Genomic DNA, 22,338 nt, shown 5'->3' with positions numbered 1-22,338 from the left:
TTTTGGGCCGTTTTACATGCAATTGAATATTTTACATAGGATTCCTGAGCCTTTTTGGTTGAAGCAGTTGGCACATATTCAGAAAAAAAAATGTATAGTGCGTCATGCTCTGCATATTTGGCATATGCTTTTATCTAAACAAGCTTACAATGCATTAAAGTTATACATTTTATTTGTATTATAATAAATGGACACAGAAATATTGGCTGTCAGCAGATATTTAGATACGCATGATGCGGTTGGAGATATCCCTGGTCTGTTCAGCTAGCACAGATGAGTTCCCATATACGATGTGGGCGTGATACAGAAGACCATCTCACAACGAAACTTACCTGCTTGAAAACTTAACCCTGAATATGTAAGGTTTTTAAAGTCAAACGTGGTACCCTTTGGAGTGCAGACAGGATGCTGGTGGTCTGTCAGAAATATGGTATTCTGAAGAACTCTTTCTAGGTCAGATGCATTCTTTCCCCTCATATGCAGAAGATACACCACACTGACCTCTAAAAGAAGCTGGAAATGTTTAATTTGTATTTTATTAATAAATTATAAATTAGATGGATGCAAACTTTATGTAAAAATAAATTAAAGGATGAGACTTATATGGCAGGTGGACTGTTTAAACTAATAGAGTGAAATTGTACATTTTGGAATACACCTAAATTTTAGCTCAGAAAATCTTAAAAGCATAGTTCCAATGAAAACATGATGCTTAAAATCATTTCCCACCCGCATGTCAATCATATGTCGCATGTCAGAACATAATCATACTTTTGTATAAAACAATGGATATGTTTTTTTTAATAGGCCTACAATTAATAAAAGTGAATGTAATGATTTTAATTCCAGAATCCTAAATGAAAAATATTTATGAAAAGAGTCTATACAATAAAGTTTTCTGAAGTCTTAAAGTGTTGTATTTGAAACTGAGGGAAATTTCATTTATAATTGTCATTACAATCTATATACATCATTTGTGTTTTACAGTAAACAACATACAAGGTAAGAACAATATGAGGGTGTAAAAGGCCAGAAAGTAGTTTTTTGTAAAACTATTTCTTTAAAATGTTTTCTAAATGTTATTTATTAGAAAACAAATGGAGGCCAATAATTTCAAGTTACATGTACAAACTCAAAACGTATGGCTTCCTGTCTTTGACGTCATTATCGCACCTCTCTCCGAGAATTACAAGAATTTGTGCACTAGTTTACCCCAAATGCATGCACATTCACAAACCCAAAACCAGAAAACTCCACAGACATTCATAAAGTCTCTATCTAACTATCTTATCTACCTCATATGTCTGCGTGATAGGAAGGAAAGAAAGAATCAGAGGCAAAGACAGACAGAGTGTGTGTGGGTGGGTGGGAAGTTTAAACCTCACTGCAGGACCTTTTAAGACAAGCCCTCTGCAGCCAGCCTTCTCAAGACAAACCATATTCTCACCGACACTCTCACACACAACTTTGAGCTTTGCAGAAATGAGTTCTAATTTAGGCCATTCGTCTCCTCCACTGTATACGATGGATTCTGGTGGAGGTCATACTCAACCGCATCGGTATTATCATCAGCAGATGCTCGGACAGGGAAATCCACCCCTGGTACCCTGCTGGACATTCCCTCCTGCTCGAGCTGAGATGAAGAGAAGGCGGTGGGGAACAATGAGCACTGGGATGACTTGGGTGCTGACTTTGATACTTCTGTTGGTTTTTGCGGCCCTGGGGCTGGGAGCCTACCAGATCCTGAGGTTGCAGACTGAAGTGGAGAGGCTCACACAGGTTAGAGTGGATTATAAATAATATGTTAATTTTCCTATAAAAAAGGCTATGCATATATGTATAAAAATAGTCTCTAAGTACAATAGCCCAAAAAGCATTTGCAGCCTTTTATGAATTGGTATTTAATAATAAAACAATGGGTGTAAGTTTTTGATCTTTAATTCTGTCATTTGAGGGGAACCAACTTCATACATTTATTAAACATGTATTGCCAGAATAAAATTATTTAGATCTTTTTCACAGAAGCAACTTTAGTTTAATTCTGTGATGTTTATTACCTATAATCAATAAATGAACTATCATTTATATTGACAATTGCTTTTTGAGCCACTGTGTACTAGTTCACATGCTGACATCAAAATCTCATAGTGACATCTTGATATACTAAAAATATTTTCAAGACTAAATTAAGTTACTGTAAATCCCTAAGTGTTTGTTATGTAATCAAACTCTTCACTAGAGGTATATTTTGACATAAGAACATGACTGAGAAGGACATAATAAAAGAATTGTGGTTTCTGGTGAACTGCTACAGGATATACTCTTCTTCAACCATGGCAGTCAAACACCAGCTCTTGTTTCTCATAATCTAAAGGTCAACTAGCTGTTGATCTACAGTATCTGAAAAGTCATAATACTGCCTGCTCTGTGTGTGCACTTGAATGCACATTGATAATGTTGTCTATGTGACAACTTTAGCTTTAGCAGTTAGATGTGACACTATATTTTTCTCACCCTTTATGTCCAGGAAATGCCTGCACAAATTGAGAGCATCGCCCCACAGAAACAAGTTGGTGAGTTTTGTGACTAAACTTAATTTACATCACAACGTTTATCAATACTGCCTTGTGCTATCTTGTACTGTATTAACCTAAGTATTTGTGCTCTTTTACCAGGCATGTTACCTGCAGAGCTGAACAAGCTTACTCAAAAAACGGCTGCACATGTAATTGGTAGGTCTGGGAAACAAGCATCCAAAGATTAACTCTTTTCTTATAATAAATCCTTTAGTATACAACATCAATATGTTGGACCAACATTGCTGATCGCCAGCACATGTACTCTATTGGACCTTGAAGCCAGGCTTGGTTACATGCTTAACCAGAAGAATTGCCATGGTCAACCACCTTGATTACAAAATATTATTATTCTGGTTGACTTGCTGTTTGACTTTCTGTATCTTACTTGGATTTCTTTTTGACAACAGGATGTGCAGACCAGAGGAAATCACCCGGAACTCTGAAATGGGAAGCGACACATGGTGAGGTGTTCACAAATGGCATCAAGTATAGCAATGGCGGCCTTCAGGTGAACGAGACTGGCTTATACTTTGTTTACTCCCGTGTGGAGTTTCTAGCAAGGACATGCAAACCCACAGACTCTCTCACCCACATGGTGTTTGTGTTTAGAAATGGACGCAATCAAACAATTATGGAGGATCATAAAGAGGGTTTCTGTATGTCAGGGGGAAAGCAGGTGTGGATGACAGGCAGTCATCTGAGCTCTCTTCAACATCTCAAGCAGTCAGATTGGCTGTATGTCAACGTTTCACACCCACTTCTGCTCAGCAAAAATTGGAATTATAATTATTTTGGCCTTTTTAAGATCCATTGATCGTGAAGATCTTGAAGACGTGGTACTTGAGTGTGAGTTCAGGTGAAGAGGTTTTGCTTTGGACTTTCTGATCTTCCCCAAGATCACCTGTGCTTCATCTGCATTCATGCATCCACTGCTGTGCAAGCAGTAAGATTGGCATTGAGAGATTGCATTTCATTTCCAGCAGAATGGATCTTCTTGAGATGTTAACAGTTTTGCAGAAGAGTTTTCAGATTAAACGAACACTAATAATCTGCTGTATCAGGAGAAGGTTGGATATAAGTATTTATTTTCTTTAATGTCTGTCTGTGGGTAAAAAGTCACATTGTATACTAAGGTGATAAATCGGTCATATTGACTAATGATAGTGATGTACAAACGAAAAATAACTGATATGGTCAATAAAATGTGTAATTATAAAATAAAATGTGGCGTTGATTATTAAGAAGAAAGACAAAAAAGCAGAGGATGTCTCTCACTAGAGATGAGCTAGATTTTCCAGCACTGCTAATATTTGCATGTGATAGTGGGCTGGTTAGGCAACAAAAATGCTGATCGTTGGTGGAACATTTCCAGGGTTATTTGATTTCACACTTGAACAACTGCCACGTTCTATCATATCATCATAATAAATTAATGATATTTTAATTTTTAAATTAATTAAACCTCAAATTCAAATTCTGCATTAAATTCTGTTTTTTCTTTTTCTTTTTATCAATGTGACGGATTTAGAAGATTGTAAGTCAGCTGTTTTCGTAATATGTAATATCCTTTACAGACCGCAAAGGCAACTTTGCAGGGATGTGGTTTCATTCCTCGTCACTTCTGCAAAGACCCTCAGCTTGGCTTCATTGCAGTCTTGCTGAAACAAGTTTTTTTGCAAGCTGTGACAGTACACTCTGTGCTACACAATTCTCATGCTTCCTTCCTGCAGTGTGTTTTGAGGGGGTCAAAATGGTTTGAAGCAGCCTTAGAATTGTCATTCATTTCTCATGTAGCACTCTACATAGTACAAATTTTCAGGGCACTAAATTAGACATTTGAGTAGAATAGTATGTCTTGTTGGTTGTTTTAATTAAAAATGTTTCCAGTAGACCTTTTGATACCCCTCAAATTTTCACCTCCCACATAGGTGAGTGGAAACACAGCCTACCCTTTCAGTCCCTACAAGTTCTTTGGACACTCAAACTTTGCATAAACACCACAGGAAATGACCACTGGAGAATTATCACCCACAATTCCACAGTAAAAATCTGTAGTCTCAAACTTTTCAGTTGTTTCAAAGACTTCCGGGTAGATTGTTATTAATCATATTAATAACATACAAATGTGCTCTATAGTTTTAAATCCATGAGGTGGTTTTCTACTGCATTTTTGAAATCCCAATTTTTTATTTTAGTACATTTACTAAATGTACATGTACATTTACACTAGTACACAATGTACACTAGTACATGTACATACTGTACATTTTATTTTATCACCTGTCCTACACTCTTCAAAATAAAGGTTCTTCATGATGCTATAGAAGAAGCGTTTTTGTCTAAATGGTTCCAAGGTAAAGGTTCTTTGTGGCAAAAAAGGTTCTTAAGATTATAAAAAGGTAAGAAAGAGATGGTTCTGGAAAACCGTTAACAGAATGGTACTTTGAGGGACCAAAAATGTTTTTTTATATGGCATCGCTGTAAAGAACCTTTTAAGCACCTTTTTTTCTATGTCTTCTTTCTTCTTTTTTTTCCTTCTTTAAGCATCTATTCCTTTGTACAGTACATTCAAGATGTTACTCATGGTCTTCTGATCTGGGCAGAGCTATAAAGCATTAGTCACACCTATGGGCTACTATAGGTCACAGACAAGCACAAACAAAGATAATTTTTCCTAATAAACTTACAAAATAAAAAAATTGTCCGTAGGGTGTGAGTGCGTGAGTGAATGAGTGAGTGTGTGTGCCCTGCGATGGGTTGGCACTCCATCCAGGGTGTATCCTGCCTTGATGCCCGATGACTCCTGAGATAGGCGCAGGCTCCCCGTGACCCGAGGTAGTTCGGATAAGCGGTAGAAAATGGAATGGAATGGAACTTACAAAATAGAAAACACATAAAACTTTGGAAATCCAAGTAGAATAGAATGTAAACATAAACCCTTATTGTAAAGTGTTACAGATTATTGATCAAATTATTGTTATGTTCCATCAAAAATGTACTTGTAAATGAAAGTCTAGATGTCATTTCTATAGCCACCTTGTTTACCACATTACACCTTTCAAACAGTTCTTTCTGGGACATCCATTTTCAAAAGATGGTATCAGGCCCCACAAAAAGCTCTATTGGCCCCATTCAACCATAGAAGTCGGTATGTTTATGTGTCACCGCCTATAAAATTTTATGATTCTGCCCCGTCTGGTCATATTTTCTTAGTCCTGTGGCTGCATCATGACAGTCCCACCTGTTTAGTTTGAGAGAGATGGCATTGTTGTTTTGACATGCCATGCACTCTCTCTGGTCTCGTCTTTGTCCCTGCCCCGTCGTATCCCTCATTGATTGTTAATGATTTCATGCCCCGCACCTGTTCCCCTCTTGATTTGGTTCCCTTTATTATGCCCTTGTGTTTTCTATCCTGTCCAAGTTTGTTTTGTCTGTAAAGACTTCATGTCCTGTTCCTGCTCCGTGTTCTGAGGCCGCCGGGTTCCTCTACAGGGTCGAGGCCGCAGGCATCCAGTTCCCACCGCAATCTCAGTCGGCACCCCAGCAAGTATCCCAGCCGGCTCTCCACCCATCACCCCCAATTGGTTAAATTTAAAAGCTAACACTTACCTAGAGTATTCAAGTAAAATTACTCAAGTACTTTACTCAAAATTACTCAAGTACCTTATACCTCTGGTTTTATGTCAAGCCTGCCTCTCCTTGTCCAATCCCTGAAAGAAAAACCTGCCGTTTGCATAAACTAATGTGATAATATGCTAAATTTGTGCAAATTGCTTACATTGCTTGACTAATAATGTAAAGCACTCCTTTGTCCAATCCTTGCCACTACATTCTTTAGTCTTTAGTTTGCTTTGGCTTATGAAAGGCAGATAGCAGTCTCTGTTTTTTCCATCATGCCAACCTTTTGTGTTTAACTGTCAACTCTCGTAGAGTCTTCGCTTCGAAAAGATCTGCCAAATATTACATATATTTCCATATTTTCTTGAAAGATGGTTCTGATCACCTGCTATAATTATGCAGATAATTTTTTTGAAATGGATGTATAAAAAAGATTATGATTCAGAGTCATTGCCTACAAATCATGAGCATGGTTTTGACTTTGATAATAGTACTGCTCAGATTTGCTTGCATTACTAAAACATGTTTGTTGTCTTTCAGTATCAATGTTAGGTTGTATATAGGCCAGTGGCGGCTGCTGATCTTTTAAAGAGGGGAAGCTCATTTTCGGCCTAAATCATAAAAATTGTCCATTTATTTATATGTAAATTCTGCCCTACGTTCCTTTTCAAGAAAATGCTCTGTAACCCATGTCAAGAGACATGGCCAGCAGTACATTTTCTTTTTCACAGCACTTCCAGTCAGCCAGCTAACTTTGTCATACCAGGAGAGCTGAAAAGACCTGTTAATTTTTCCCTATCTTTTGCACTAAATCAATCTTAGCTGTTGATCTGCCCTGCTGAGTTTCTCCTCGTAAGGAAGACTTTCTAATGGCTTTGCCAAAATCAGGTTGACAATATTAGCACTGTCTGCCATTGTGTGCAGTTTGCTAGCTGGCTAGTTCAGACTATATGAATTAATGAACAAACGATCTAATATATATATATATATATATTTAACTCAACGGGAGGAAATGTGTGAATTATGTTAAACTGAAACAATGAATGTGGTGTGAAATTGTGTGAAATATACAGTGAAGGTTGCAGCAGTTTGTCTTTCGACTACACATGCAAAATCCGCGATGGGACTGAGTTGGAAATGGAGACACAAAGTGATACTCAAGACCTGTTGCATAGCCGCTGCATTTCCTTCATCTATCGTAGAAATACACTTTTTTCATAATAGGACAAATAGATCACGTGAAATTAACTGCGATGTCGCTTTGTTTACTTCTGTTTCCCGGTGAGATGACGTAAGAGGCGTCCGTTGGTGTGATAATCTTAATATTATCCTGTATTTGGGTGTCTTAAAATGTCTTTTGATGTGCAATTATGAAATAAAAAAATCCAATCAATTAATTTTTATTTTTGAACTTGCTACATTTAGTCTTATTCATAAACACAACTTTACCCCCAAGGTTTCTTCTCTGGACATTTCACATTCATAAATGCAAGTTTACAAAGGGCAAACCTATTTTTGTAGTGCTTGAAAAAGAGATTCAAATGTAGATGTAATGCCAGGTTTAAGATTTTACATAAGAGAATCTGATAAGATTCTCCTTATGTGTGAGCTGCAACGTGAATTTCAAATCTGTCAGGATTTTAAAACTCCTGTAGTCTGAGCCAGGTTTAGGATTTTACATAAGAGAATCTGATAAGATTCTCCTTATGTGTGAGCTGCAACCCGATTTAAAATCTGTTAGGATTTTAAAACTCCTGTAGTCTGAGCCAGGCTTTACAGCAAAGATCTGAACTTTGCACTCTGCCAATGTATTCTGAGACAGATGTTAAACATTTCTGTTCATTGGACTAATAAAATAAGTAAAAACTAATTGCACAAAAACATACACTTATTAGAACTCCTAACTCCTAACCCTGCACCAGAACCCAACCATCTCTTGTCTTGTGTAAAGGAAACTATACTAAAACATTCAAAAGAGATTGTATGCATTCATATGAAATGAAATTTCGTATCATCCACTTCATGAAATTGCCAGATAATTTTTTATATGTTTGTCATTAAACGTTAAAATGTAAGACTACATTCAGCCAATAATATTCCAAAGGCCTTTTTTTCTTTTTTTTTATTAAGGACTATTTATAATGTATTTTTAAAGTCAATATAAAAACTAAAAGGTTGTGGTTGGTGTACGGACCACAACAGAGAGGGCATCAGCATTTGTGATTACTGGAGATTTTTAAGAACCAACGCCTTTCCCATCACACCCTACCACAACCTTTCAACTTAAAAGTTGTCTCAACAATGGAGCAATTGATGGAGCATGTTCAGATGACCGTTAAAAATACCGTTAGAATTTGCTAACAATACTGGAAAAGCAACAGTCATAATGAAGTTTCCATAATGCAGTGCTTATCACACATGGGTATTTGTCAGCCGTTTGCTTTATAATATGAGTCGCAATGGTTTTGGGGGTCTTACCACCTCTGTCTTTTTCAAGGATTCTATAGATTAGCCTACATCAGTCAAGGGACAAAGCCTACATTTACATTAATTTAAATGAATAACTCCTTTAAAAACCAAAAGATTATTTAAAAGTGTTAAGCAGCCACCCTCAACAGTATGGGTTCAAACACTGTGTTGAAAACAGTATTTTACTTTCGAGGGACCTGTATGTAAATGAGTTGGCCATAATGTATATCTATAGGTTTCTGTCTGTTACTAAAATGATACACCTGTATTATACAGTTCATTTCACCGCCCCACCCACCCCCCTCAATCATGAGATTTGGGTAATGTTAGTAGTCACCTTTCATGCACTTCAATGCCCTTTTTATGTCCACTTCACAGGGGTCTTACGGGCAAATTGAACAAACCTTTGAAGAGCCGTTTACAAAATATGCCAAGATGAAGAACCCCAGTAGCTTGGCGGCTACCAGTCAAACCATTGGTTTACATTTGTGTTTGAGAAAAGTCCCTGTTGAGAAAACTCTTTGCAATGTAATCGTTATTTTTAGTAATCTACACATTTTCTTCTTGCTCATCTTTTCGAAATTAATAAAAAAATGGAATATTGTGCGCACCCGATATCGCAGCGTTCAAATCTACATGTGACATAATTAAACCAATAACTTTGAAAACAGCAGGGTGCACTGATTTGATGATCAACTAGAGTAACAAATCAACGATTCCTTATTTTTTTATGTTTCACAATCAAAAATCGGAGGGGGCCGTACATGTAAATGAGGAGGCCTAGATCGTGGCTATGCTACAGGTTGAAAATAACGCAGCAAGTTTTAATATTGTAGTATGAATTAATGCATGAAAGGGTTAATTAAATTCTGCATGTTAATCAGATTTTACCCACCACGTTGAAAAATAATCAGGTGGGAAGGTCTTAAAGCAACTCAAAATTGCATCCTAATTGCAAAATGTGCATTGAGTTTATGCAAATTTTGGAAATTTAATGAGTAATCTCTAAACAACAAGATCATTAACAGACTATCGAAAATATGGAAATGACAGGTCAGATCAGACCCCTGATAATCAAAGTTTGGGGGCAGCGGTGGTTGCATGCTTTGGAAAATAATTTTGAACTCGAAACTGCATTAAACTGCAAAGCATGCTTGCTAAGAAATACGGCTGTTTTGGTATGTCAGGACTAAACCACACTGATTCAAAACGCTAAAGAACACAAATCTGCATAATCTGGTGGATACTTTTATCTGCATCACATCGGATTGCTTTTGTGGAATTATAGCTCATGTAGTGGAATGCTTCATAACAGCCACAACTCAACTTTATTAAAATAGCGCTTTTTACAATTTTCATTGTTACAAAGCTGTACATGAGACACATTGAATACAAGAAAAACAACTAAAGGCATATACCTGTAAAAACAAGAAAAAGGTGAAAACAACAAAAGACAGACATACAAATGCTCCACACACACAATATGCATACATACTTACACACATTGACATAGACGCACACACGCAAACACACTCGCACACAAGCACAGTGAAAGCACACATAGGAGAGAGAACCACAGGTCAAATATTAAACGGACTATAAATTCTTATATGCAATATTAATTATGTCTTACTTCTAAATTCTAAAGCAGCCCCCCCGGCCAGGCAAATAGTGCAAAACAATATGCAAACGGTGGCGAGGAACCCAAAACTCCAATCGAGAAAAAAAACCTCAGGAGAACCCAGGCCCAACCAGGGGATTCCAGTTCCCCTCTGGCAAAAGCTGCTGCCTCTGCACAAGCTCAACAGTGCTTGCACAACAAGGCTTAATAAAAAATAAATAAACTTACGAATAAGGTTATCATTAACAATCTAATAGCATTTGAAGTGTTGTAGAAAAATCGTGTCAAATTGCCGCGTCTTTTATCCAGCTCTATCGTCTCAGCTCTTGTTATGTCATCGCTTCCCATTCTCAGCTCTGCCATCAGGTCTGGGCATGAACTGCATCCTGCGGTAACCTTGGAACAAAAAGACACGACTGGCTGAGAGTAGAGTACTGTTCTGCACTCTTTGATGCAACAAGTACATCATTTTGTTGTTGGATGTGTTCCTGGTTCCGGTTGATCTAAATAATGCAGCCTAAATCCTCTGAGGATTAATATTATGGAAGTGTAGTGTATGCAAGATTAAAAAGATGCGTCTTTAGTCTAGATTTAAACTGACAGAGTGTGTCTGCCTCCCGGACAGTGCAGGGAAGAATATTCTAAAAGTTAGGCGCTAGATAAGAAAATGATCTACCACCTGCACTTGATTTAGAAATTCTAGGTATTACTAACTGACAGGACGCCTGAGAGCGTAATGCACGTGGAGGATTGTAATACAATAGAACTTCATTTAAATACTGCAGGGCTAGACCATGTAGGGCTTTATAGGTAATAAGCAAGATCTTAAAGTTAATACGATACTTTATAGGTAACCAGTGCAAGGTTGACAGAACCGGGGTTATATGCTCATACTTTTTTGTACGTGTAAGAACTCGAGCTGCCGCGTTTTGAACCAGTTTTTGTAATACGCCTGCAGGGCAACCACCTAAAAGTGCATTACAGTAATCTAGTCTTGATGTCATGAATGCATGAATTAATTTCTCTGCATCTGACAGTGACAGCATATGACGTAGTTTAGATATATTCTTAAAATGAAAAAATGCAATTTTACAGGTGTTGGCGACATGGCCCTCAAACGAAAGATTACTATCGAATACAACAGATGCTCAAAGTTTGATATAGGCCTGTAATTCCCTAGTTCTCTTGGGTCGAGTTTGGGTTTTTTGACAATGGGCCTTATAACAGCCACCTTAAATGCTTTAGGCACATGTCCTAATGTCCGAGATGAGTTAATAATACTAAGAAGAGGATCTATAATTTCCGGGAGCATTTCTTTGAGTAGTTTTGTTGGTATAGGGTCTAGCATGCATGTTGTTGATTTGGATAATCTAATGATTTTAGAGAGTTCATCGTGATCTACTGTAGAAAATAATTGCAATTTCTCCTTAGGGGTGCTGTAGTTAGTCTGTTCAGCGGGTTGCACTTCTGGTTGCATTGTTATAATTTTTTCTCTAATGTCTTGGATTTTACTAGTGAAGTAGATCATAAATTCATCACTGTTATGCTGATAATCAGAATCTGAAGTCGCTGATGACTTATTTTTTGTTAATTTAGCCACGGTGTAAAATAAAAACGTAGGGTTGTGATGGTTTTCTTCTATTAGTGAAGAAAAGTAGGCGGATCTAGACGTTTTTATGGCATTCCTGTATTTTCGAGTACTATCCTTCCATGCTATACGAAATACCTCTAAATTAGTTTTCTTAAAGTTCCGCTCCATTTTACAGGACACTTTCCTTAGAGCCTGAGTGTGTTCATTATACCACGGTGTTGGACTGCCATTTTTAATCTTTTTTAAACGCGGAGGAGCAACTGTGTCTAATGTTTCCGAGAAGGTAGAGTGAAATTTTTCAATAGTTATGTCAAGATCGTTTACGTTTTTACTCATGCTAGATATTTGAGACAATTCAGGCAGATTCTCGAGAAACGCATCTTTGGTAGTTGAAGTAATCGTTCTACCATATTTGTAACAAGGAGTTTGATTTGCACCCGTAGGCCAGTGAAGCGAACATAATATCAGATAATGATCCGAAATGTCTTCACTCTGCTGAACGATTTTAACATCGTCCACATTTATACCATAAGATAGTATTAAATCTAAAGTATGATTACGAAGGTGAGTGGGTCCTGACACATGTTGACTAACGCCCATGGAGTTAAGAGTGTCTTTGAAAGCCATTCCCAAGGCATCTGTATCATTATCTACATGGATGTTAAAGTCACCAACGACAAGGACTCTATCTGCAGCCAGTACTAGTTCTGATAAGAACCCACCAAATTCTTTAATAAAATCTGTGTGGTGCCCTGGAGGCCTATATACAATAGCTAGAATACATTTTAAAAATGTTTTGTCCTATTAGCTGTTGATACGTGAAGTACCATGACTTCAAAAGAATTTTATTTAAAATTAGACTTCTGAGAGGTTATAAAAGAATTATTGTGAAGTGCAGCGACACCTCCCCCTCTACCTATTAGACGAGGCTCGTGTTTATAGTAATAATCTTGGGGAACGGATTCATTTAGAGTAATATAGTCATCTGGCCATAGCCATGTTTCTGTCAAACAGAGCATGTCTATTTTATGATCGGTTATCATATCGTTAACAAAAAGTGCTTTATTTGAGAGAGATCTAATATTAAGCAATCCAAGTCCTAACCGTTGATTATCTGTATTTTGTTCATGTTTGATTTGTTTAACGTTTATTTAATTACTTTCAAGAGGTTTACGCAATATCTTATGTTTGCTAATCCGGGGGACAGACACAGTCTCTATTTTATGTTGTTTGTGAGAAGGGATTATTACATGTTGTCATGGGCGCCGTAAAGGGGTGGAAGGTTAGGACGATTCTAAGGGCCCAGCCTGATTTAGGGCCCAGAAGAGCAGACCCCCTTTTTATTTTCCTATTTCTTTTCTTTTTTATACATACATTAAATGTGCTAGGGGCCCTCGTGCACTAAATGTGTATTTTGTCCGTTTTGACGATAGATTTAATATTTAAAAAACAAATAATGTATTTACTGTTTCAGTCACACCCCTCCCTGCTCCCTCACAATGGTTCATTCCACCTGCGCTGTCCGAGCTACGATCAATAGTGTAGCGTCTTTTGTTAATTGGACTTGTTATGATGCAGCGCAGACAGTGACACACGCAGACATGTCACATGAAAAGTCAGGGCATCAAAAACGTTAAGAAAAGAAGGAAAGAGAAGACAGAGAACGCCAAAGTCGACAGTATGTCACACAGTTTTTCAAAAAGAAAGGTAGCTTGACCTAATCCTGTATTCCAAAACTTATTTTTGTTGCTACATGACCTGCTTTTATCTAGCTATCTTAGTAAAATAATTACTGAATTATGAACACAGAATCAGCGGCTGCTGCACACCCACGTCCTCCTTCCCCCACGTCCCACGTCCCCGTCTTAATCAGCCGAACAAGGTGAGCCTGAGCGCGAAACTTCGCGAAAATTTTAGCCTCTAAACACGTCTTATCTACTGTGTTCGCCACATGATGATAACTTTGCAAAACAAAAAGTAATCTACACGCTTCAAAAATTACAAAATCAGTTTGCCGGTGTGTGTCGTGTGTTCTGTGAAGTGACAGTGCTGCTGCTACGATCGATGCTGTCAAACTTGACGTTCTTAATATGAATAAAATGCCCCAGAAAAAAATTATATAAAATTGAATAAAACGTGTCTCTACTGTAGCTGATGTTTCCTGATTGAGCAGTTTGACCCAGCTGAAGCTTGTTCATGTAAAGTATATGTCAATATGTGTACATCATGTTCTGTTGTGCTTGCAAATGCAATTGAGATAATAAATGTTCTCCCTTTTATGTAAACAAGTACATATTTCTATATTTTTTTCTTGTTTTTGTAGGCTTTGTACTCATCGTTAAACATTTTAACTATGCAATGTGCTAATTATCTTTTTTTTAAGTATACAGGGCATGTTTATTGGGTTAAATTTTATCTGTAAAAAATGTAGGGGGCCCAGAAATTTTGGTTTCCATAGGGCCCAGAATTTCTGGCGGCACCCCTGCATGTTGTATATTTTGTGTATTCTGTAACGTGAGACGGCAAGCAGACAGTTGGCTAAGCCATTTTGTCTCCTTCCTGACCTGGGCCCCAGGTAGTCAGCCTTTAGCATTATTAAGACTGTGTGCCAAATTTCTAGAGAGAAGGGAAACCCCATCCCAGGAGAGATTGAGACCATCTCGTTTTAACAGGTCAGGTCTGTCCTCAAAACTCTTCCAGTTATTTATAAAATCTATATTATTCTGCAGGCACCTCTCAGACAACCAGCCATTTAGTGATGAAATTCTAAAAGACAGACTACTCTCCACTAACGGACATAAAGCATAAATATTATGGGAAGTGTGCAAGCCAGACATGATTTAAACTTTGTCGGTTGATGGCATAAAGGTTTGGTTTGAAGACAAAAAGTGTTCTCTCACCATTCTTTTAGAAGCCTGTGCTCTATACGTTTACAAAAACCCTCCGCTCCAAGAAATTAGGACAGAAGTGACCAAAAATGGACAAAAGAGATGGATAAAACACCAAATGGGTATGTGTATTCTTCGTCCACTTGTGATCTGATCTAACAAAATGCATCTTAATACCAGATGTAAGCAAGGCCTACATTGATGGTTGTATTTAGAATTAATGAATTTGTGTTTGTTGGATCAGTGTGAAGCGAACAGCATACAAGAAGGGATTTCAAGGAACTCTTCCTTATGGCAGGGTCTCTCTTTAGTTGCCATAATGGTAAACAATGTGCTACACTAGAATTGGAATTTGATGGACTAACATGAACAATCAGCCTTTGCCATCAGACAATGCTGCTCTAAACCACACTTAAACATTTCTTATCATATTTTCAAATGTGTGACTACAAACAAAATGATGTTCCCATAGTGGGAGAAGTGTCTGTATGTGATTATGACATTACACCATAACCAACAGGTTCTATTCACAAACAACCCAAGTCACAACTGTGAACACAAGAAATCTTTCGAAATCTTTCATGGTCAAACATTACCTCACAGTAAACAAACAGACTTGTATAGAGATATGTAATGGCTAACTTGGATCACATGGTCAAACATTACCTCACAGTAAACAAACGGACTTGTATAGAGATATGTAATGGCTAACTTGGATCACATAATGGAAATGATTTAGTGTAAAACATGTTGAAGATTTGCAGACAGGCAATTCATTAAACAATGTTTACTTCAAACAATGAGGCCAATGTCAAAGGTATTTTAAGGTAAAAAAAAAGTTAAAGCACGGTTGGGTGAATGGATCTCCTCCGACGTCAACAGCCAATCAGAGCCTTAGAAAAGCTCCTCATCTGGAAAGGATCAATGTGCCCTTTTAACAACATTCTTATTTTCAGAGAGGCATGGCATATATACAACAAGGTTAAGCCCAGGGCAGCAAACCCTCACTTTACAGTTCCTTCATCTCCATGATCCAGATTGTTAGGACTCTCTTGAGTTCTCCAGGGCCCAGTTTTTCAAAAGTAATCCAGTGGGATTTCGGATCACGGATTGGATCAAATCTTGGAAATGGGTTTTTAAAAGCAAAAGAGCGATTCCGAACTAAGATCAGATCATGTGATCCGATCTAACATTTGATCTGGATCAAACCTGCCCTTTGGGTTTTTCAAAACTTTTGACTCGGTTTGGGATCTATTTGATTAAAAAAACAGGATTATCCTGATCCCATCAGAAGGGTGGATTCAGTTGTGATTTTTCAAACCAAATAAAATCAGAGAGGTTTTTTTAAGTGAATGATCACAAAACCAATGTTTACTGATGATATATACATCGTATAACGTTCCTCAGCTACAAAACAGGCTGGTGACGGCTATGAGTTGCTTCTAGAAAAAAAGTGCAGATGGAAATACATCTCCGAAAGGGAGAGATGGAAAGAGCTGCTATCTGTCCAGTTAATTATTTTATTATAATAAAATATTGGATAGTATTATTTTTGCTTTGTTATTTAACATTTTAACAAAATAAGGAATGTAAAATATTTCTGTTTATTACAGTGTTTCTGTTTCTCACAATTAAAAAAAACAATGGCTATTTGTGGCCACCGGTATTTTGCCTACATGTTGATCTTTGCTAAACCAGTAGGCTACACTGTTGGTTTCATTTAAGACTCTGGTAAACAGGATTTGGTAATCCTGAAATTTGGTATTTAGATCACAGTGGTCCAATCCAATGTTCCTTTAAAAAACTGGCATGAAAGTAAAATGGATCACATGATCCTGGATAGCAAAACATAGGATTTCCAAATCCGGATCAATTTGATCCAGATTACATTTTTTGAAAAACTGGGCCAAGGAGATCAGCATTCCACAACACTTTGTGTTCAAGGCTTGAACAGAATCTGACTCCTCTCCACTGCAGCAAGGTCCAGCCTGACAAGTGAAACACATTGCAGCTATTGGACTGCTCATGTGTACGCATGGAACGTAAATATCACTAACCAAACCTCGTTTTAGAGACCTCTGTGTATTGTCAGTGTATGTTTATCTTATTTCCTTTGATATTGTATATTATGAGACATATAGCAAATTATGTGACTTGCATTTTCTTGTAAGAAACTTGTAAGTTATAGTACATGATCAACTTTCATTTTATAATTATTTTTTATCTATTGAATAATTTATTTGGGTTATTCTTATACTGTTAAGGTGAAACAGTTGGTTTGTCTAACACATCCCCCACAGACACACACACACACGCTTGAGATGAAGTGTGAACGAAACTCAATACATCTCTTGTGTTTTATGTGCATACTAAACAGTTTATACTCTACAGTTTCTATCATTGATAAATAAAATAACTGTTTTCTGCAATGCAAAATACATAATTGTATTTTACCAAAGCTCTCATATAGCACTTCTTGGGCTGTTGGCAAAGGGCATCATTACCCCCCTAATTTTACTAAAAGGCTAATGTGGTTTGTTGATGTCAGAGATGAGAAAGAGGAAATGTCTGATGCTTGAAAAAGCATGGCAGGGTTTTTATGTTGAGAGCATAAGATGTTACCTGAAACATGTTTAAAAAGGAAACCTAACTGAAAATTACTGAACATTACCATCCAGCTCCAAGCCACAAATGCTCATGTGAGGCAGTAAAGGTCACTGTGAACCACTAGATGCTGAAACATCTAAGGAAACTTTGAATCAATAGACGCTGCTTGCCGAAAGCAGTCAATGGTGTTATATTCTGAAGAAGTGGCCTGGAACTAGACAGAACATTTAGAAAATAGTTTTTCATAGATCTCCTATACTGTTTTACCATCAGTGTCACAGTTAATGCAAAGCAACTCTACTGAACAGTCTTTTTGTACATGGCAGCATGTTGTCACAGCGAGCTAAACAAAAGTTGAAATTGCATTCACCTTATCACAGTCATCAGTTCCATGCAGAAGTAATGCGTTGCTTATTTAAAAAAAGCATGTGGTCTGTTGTTATCAGATTATGCCTCCCCTAAATGTAGTCTACAAAATTCAAACATGATTTGGTCACTTTTTATCTTGCTAAATTCATGTAAAAAAGATTACACTAAGTACCTTGTACCCTTTATTTAAGAACACTTCTGTAATTTGTTTACTAAAAAATATAGTGTTTTGTACTTGGTGTCTCATAATCACACAGTGTATTAAATGTATTATATTCAGTGCACATGTTTCTTATGGGGAGATAAAAGCTCCTAGCTGGGTCAGGACACCTGACACCTTTTGCATGGTCACCAATTCCAAACAGCCGAAATGAGGACTTGCTATGAACAAGTAGTTCACTTTTAAATTTCACTTTTAATTAATTGAGCCTGTTCATTTTCAAATGATGTGCCTTGTCTAATAACCAATATGTTAAGATCGCCACCTTGTGGTAGGTTGTTTTAAAACGTATTTACTCATACAGTATATACTGTATGTGTGTGTGTGTGTGTATATATATACTGTATATACAGTGGGTACGGAAAGTATTCAGACCCCCTTAAATGTTTCACTCTATGTTATATTGCAGCCATTTGCTAAAATCATTTAAGTTCATTTTTTTTCCTCATGAATGTACACAGAACTGAACACAGAATTATTGACATTTTACAGATTTATTAAAAAAGAAAAGCTGAAATATCACATGGTACTAAGTATTCAGACCCTTTGCTGTCCATGTCTTCTGATCATCCTTGAGATGGTTCTACATTTTCATTTGAGTCCAGCTGTGTTTGATTATACTGACTGGTCTTGATTTGGAAAGCCACACACCTGTCTATATAAGACGTTACAGATCATAGTGCATGTCAGAGCAAATGAGAATCATGAGGTAAAAGGAACTGCCTGAAGAGTTCAGAGACAGAATTGTGAAAAGGCACAGATCTGGCCAAGGTTACAAAATAATGTCTGCTGCACTTAAGGTTCCTAAGAGCACAGTGGCCTCCATAATCCTTGTATGGAAGACGTTTGGGACGACCAGAACCCTTCTTAGAGCTGGCCGTCCGGCCAAACTGAGCTATCGGGGGAGAAGAGCCTTGGTGAGAGAGGTAAAGAAGAACCCAAAGATCACTATGGCTGAAGTCCAGAGATGCATTCAGGAGATGGGAGAAAGTTGTAGAAAGTCAACCATCACTGCAGCCCTCCACCAGTCTGGGCTTTATGGCAGAGTGGCCTGACGGAAGCCTCTCCTCAGTGCAAGACACATGAAATCCCGCATGGAGTTTGCTAAAAAACACCTGAAGGACAAACAAGATGGTGACAAATAAGATTCTCTGGTCTAATGAGACCAAGATAGAACTTTTTGGCCTTAATTCTAAGCCTTATGCGTGGAGAAAACCAGGCACTGCTCATCACCTGTCCAATACAGTCCCAACAGTGAAGCATGGTTGTGGCAGCATCATGCTGTGGGGGTGTTTTTCAGCTGCAGGGACAGGACGACTGGTTGCAATCGAGGGAAAGATGAATGCGGCCAAGTACAGGGTATCCTGGATGAAAACCTTCTACAGAGTGCTCAGGACCTCAGACTGGGCTGAAGGTTCACCTTCCAACAAGGCAATGACCCTAAGCACACAGCTAAAATAACGAAGTGGCTTCACGACAACTCCGTGACTGTTCTTGAACGGCCCAGCCAGAGCCCTGACTTAAACCCAATTGAGCATCTCTGGAGAGACCTAAAAATGGCTGTCCACCAACGTTTACCATCCAACCTTACAGAACTGGAGAGGATCACCAAATCCAGGTGTGAAAAACTTGTTGCATCTTTCCCAAAAAGACTCACGGCTGTATTAAATCAAAAGGGTGCTTCAACTAAATACTGAGCAAAGGGTCTGAATACTTAGGACCATTTGATATTTCAGTTTTTCTTTTTTAATAAACCTGCAATAATGTCAACAATTCTGTGTTTTTCTGTCTATATGGGGTGGTGTGTGTACATTAACTTGGAAAAAAATGAACTTAAATGATTTTAGTAAATGGCTGCAATATGACAAAGAGTGAAAAATTTAAGAGGGTCTGAATACTTTCCGTACCCACTGTATATACTGTATTTGTGTGTGTGTGTATATATTTATATGTCTGGACAATGTGAACGTTTTTTTTCTTTATCATGCAGAGGGTAATGCAATCATCCACCTCTTTTATCTTAAATAGACGTACATCATTTTTTTGTTGCTAAGCTCAACAGTGTATTTTTTTCCCGCAGAAAGTACCAAATTAATCATTTCTCAACTCTTAATGTTCCTGGGATCTTTCTGATAGATTTGCAAACAATGCAAACATCACACATAAAATCAACTTCAGACCTTTAAAAATGCTTAATTTATGAAAATAATATTTTATAAAAAGCCCACACCTGAGAATCTTAGTTTCCAATGTCCAATTGCTCTTGGTCCCTTGAAAAAGGGTGGAGCTACATATTAAAAAGCTGTAATTCCTAAATCCTTCATCTAATTTGGATTTGAGTTCACTCTGTCCGAATATTTATCCGCATAACAATAAATAAATATGTATATTCAGAACATGCTTGAAACACATTGGGATTACATGAACCATTAACTTGCCATCAGATGCCATGTACACCTGTACAAGTGGTGATGAAATGATGTTTTGATATGTATAGGAAATCTGAATAAGTAGGAATACAGGATATCACCTTATATATGTGATATATAATATACACAGTGGGAATAGTTGTAAATTGCACTAAGAGTTCTATTCATGAAGGAGATGGCAAATTTTATGTTCACATATTTTTTCAATTAGGTAAAAGATATCAAATTGCAAAGACTAAAAAACTTAGTTAAATATATGGAATTTCCCTTACAAAAATTTGTATTATTTAAGTTTTGGGCACCTGTAACAATGAGACTGGAAAGCTGGATCCAAATGCAGATAATATATTTAATAATACTGAAGAACACAGATACAAAGCACAAAGAAACAACAAAAGAACATTACATATCTGCAATTCCAGACAACTAACTGGAGAAAGATATGCAAAAGACACACCAGGGTAGACAATCACAAAGAACAGATAGAAAACAGAACTACAAGGGACTACAAAATGTGACAGGACAGGAAGTAGAACTGAAGTCCACAATACACAGGGCAAACACAGACTGGATCGTGATAGAGCCCCCCCCCCTCTAAGAGCGGATTCCAGATGCCCCAAAACAACAGTCCAGGATGGGAGAGGAGCGGAGGTGGAACAGGCAGAGGGATGGAGAGCCAGGCCCGTGAAGGGGATCACGAACTGAGGCGCAGAGCAGAGGTGGATCTGAGCCGTGGCAAGGTAGGCGCATGCTGGGCTTGAAGCCTGGGTGTAGCAGACAGGTGCTGGCAGGGCTGCATGGAATTTTCAAGCAACCATCTTAACTGAGGCAGAGAACTCAGAAGCGTCCATCTTGGACGAGGCAGGGAACTCAGAAGCGTCCATCTTGGACGAGGCAGGGAACTCAGAAGCGTCCATCTTGGACGAGGCAGGGAACTCAGAAGCGTCCATCTTGGACGAGGCAGGGAACTCAGAAGCGTCCATCTTGGAAGAGGCAGGGAACTCAGAAGCGTCCATCTTGGACGAGGCAGGGAACTCAGAAGCGTCCATCTTGGACGAGGCAGGAAACTCAAAAGCGTCCATCTTGGACGAGGCAGGTAACTCAGAAGCGTCCATCTTGGACGAGGCAGGGAACTCCGAAGCAACCATCTTGGACAAGGCAGAAAACTCTGCGGGTTCGGATGCAGCCACCGCGGACGAGCACCGACTGGCCCAGACACACAGCAGAGCAGCAGCCACAATTGGCAGAGCTGATTCCAAGGACAGCTCCTCAGGAATGGACACCACCGGACTTGGGACCACCGGACTTGGGACCGTGACAGCTGGAAACTCTGGCTTGGCGGTCATGACTGCTGGAGACTCTGGCTTGGCGGCCATGACAACTCAAGACTCAAGACTCCATCTTTCTCTGCGAGCTCTGGACTGGGGGCTGTGATGACCAGACTGGCCACCATTAACGTGGTGTTAGCGGGCTTCCATAGCCGGTCCAACAGAGCCTGATGCCCGCTGCCCCCTTCCAAATAACATTCTGAGGAAGCTTCCTCCTCCAAATCACCCACATTGAAGCGCTCGGTGCCAGGGCTTGCTCTACAAAGTTCACAAAGCCCCCTTGAGAATCAGAACTGATAAGATGAGTTCTGAGAGGTTCTTTGAGACTGCAACGGTAAAAATCCATTAGTGACTTATCTGGAAAGTGAGTCTTGTGGGCTAGTTCCAAGAAATCCTGTGAGTGATCCTCAAGGGAGCAGCAGCCCTGGCGTAGTATGAGTAAGCGAGCTATTGGGAGTACCAGATCTGCTAGATCCATTGATTATTTAACAATGAGACTGGAGAGCTGGATCCAAATGCAGATAATATATTTAACAAAACCAAAGAACAAAGGCACAAGGCACAAGGCACAAGGCACAAGGCACAAGGCACAAGGCACAAGGCACAAGGCACAACAAAA

General features: G+C 38.4%; 1 protein-coding gene across 2 annotated transcripts; it reads left to right on the top strand.

Moving 5' to 3' along the window:
- Positions 1 to 1,448: 1,448 nt before the first annotated feature.
- Positions 1,449 to 3,819, top strand: faslg (Fas ligand (TNF superfamily, member 6)). Of its 2 annotated transcripts, XM_056764851.1 has the most exons (5): positions 1,449 to 1,779; positions 2,528 to 2,573; positions 2,676 to 2,732; positions 2,987 to 3,087; positions 3,189 to 3,358. In XM_056764851.1, the coding sequence occupies exons 1-5, from the start codon at positions 1,483 to 1,485 to the stop codon at positions 3,222 to 3,224; spliced, it is 537 nt and encodes a 178-aa protein (XP_056620829.1). In that variant the 5' UTR covers positions 1,449 to 1,482; the 3' UTR covers positions 3,225 to 3,358. The 2 variants fall into 2 exon arrangements, with proteins under 2 accessions (XP_056620829.1, XP_056620828.1); XM_056764850.1 differs by having other exon boundaries at positions 2,987 to 3,819.
- Positions 3,820 to 22,338: the final 18,519 nt, after the last annotated feature.

The sequence above is a fragment of the Triplophysa dalaica genome, chromosome 13 (assembly GCF_015846415.1).
Source record: "Triplophysa dalaica isolate WHDGS20190420 chromosome 13, ASM1584641v1, whole genome shotgun sequence".
Lineage (NCBI taxonomy): Eukaryota > Metazoa > Chordata > Actinopteri > Cypriniformes > Nemacheilidae > Triplophysa > Triplophysa dalaica.
Note: the sequence above shows the minus strand (reverse complement) of the source record. Positions and strands in the feature narration are given on the sequence as shown.

Coding starts and splice junctions, on each gene's coding strand:
- faslg (XM_056764850.1), top strand. CDS start 1,483: ATGAGTTCTAATTTAGGCCATTCGTCTCCTCCACTGTATACGATGGAT. Junction 1,780..2,527: donor AAGTGGAGAGGCTCACACAG/GTTAGAGTGGAT, acceptor CTTTATGTCCAG/GAAATGCCTGCACAAATTGA. Junction 2,574..2,675: donor CGCCCCACAGAAACAAGTTG/GTGAGTTTTGTG, acceptor CTCTTTTACCAG/GCATGTTACCTGCAGAGCTG.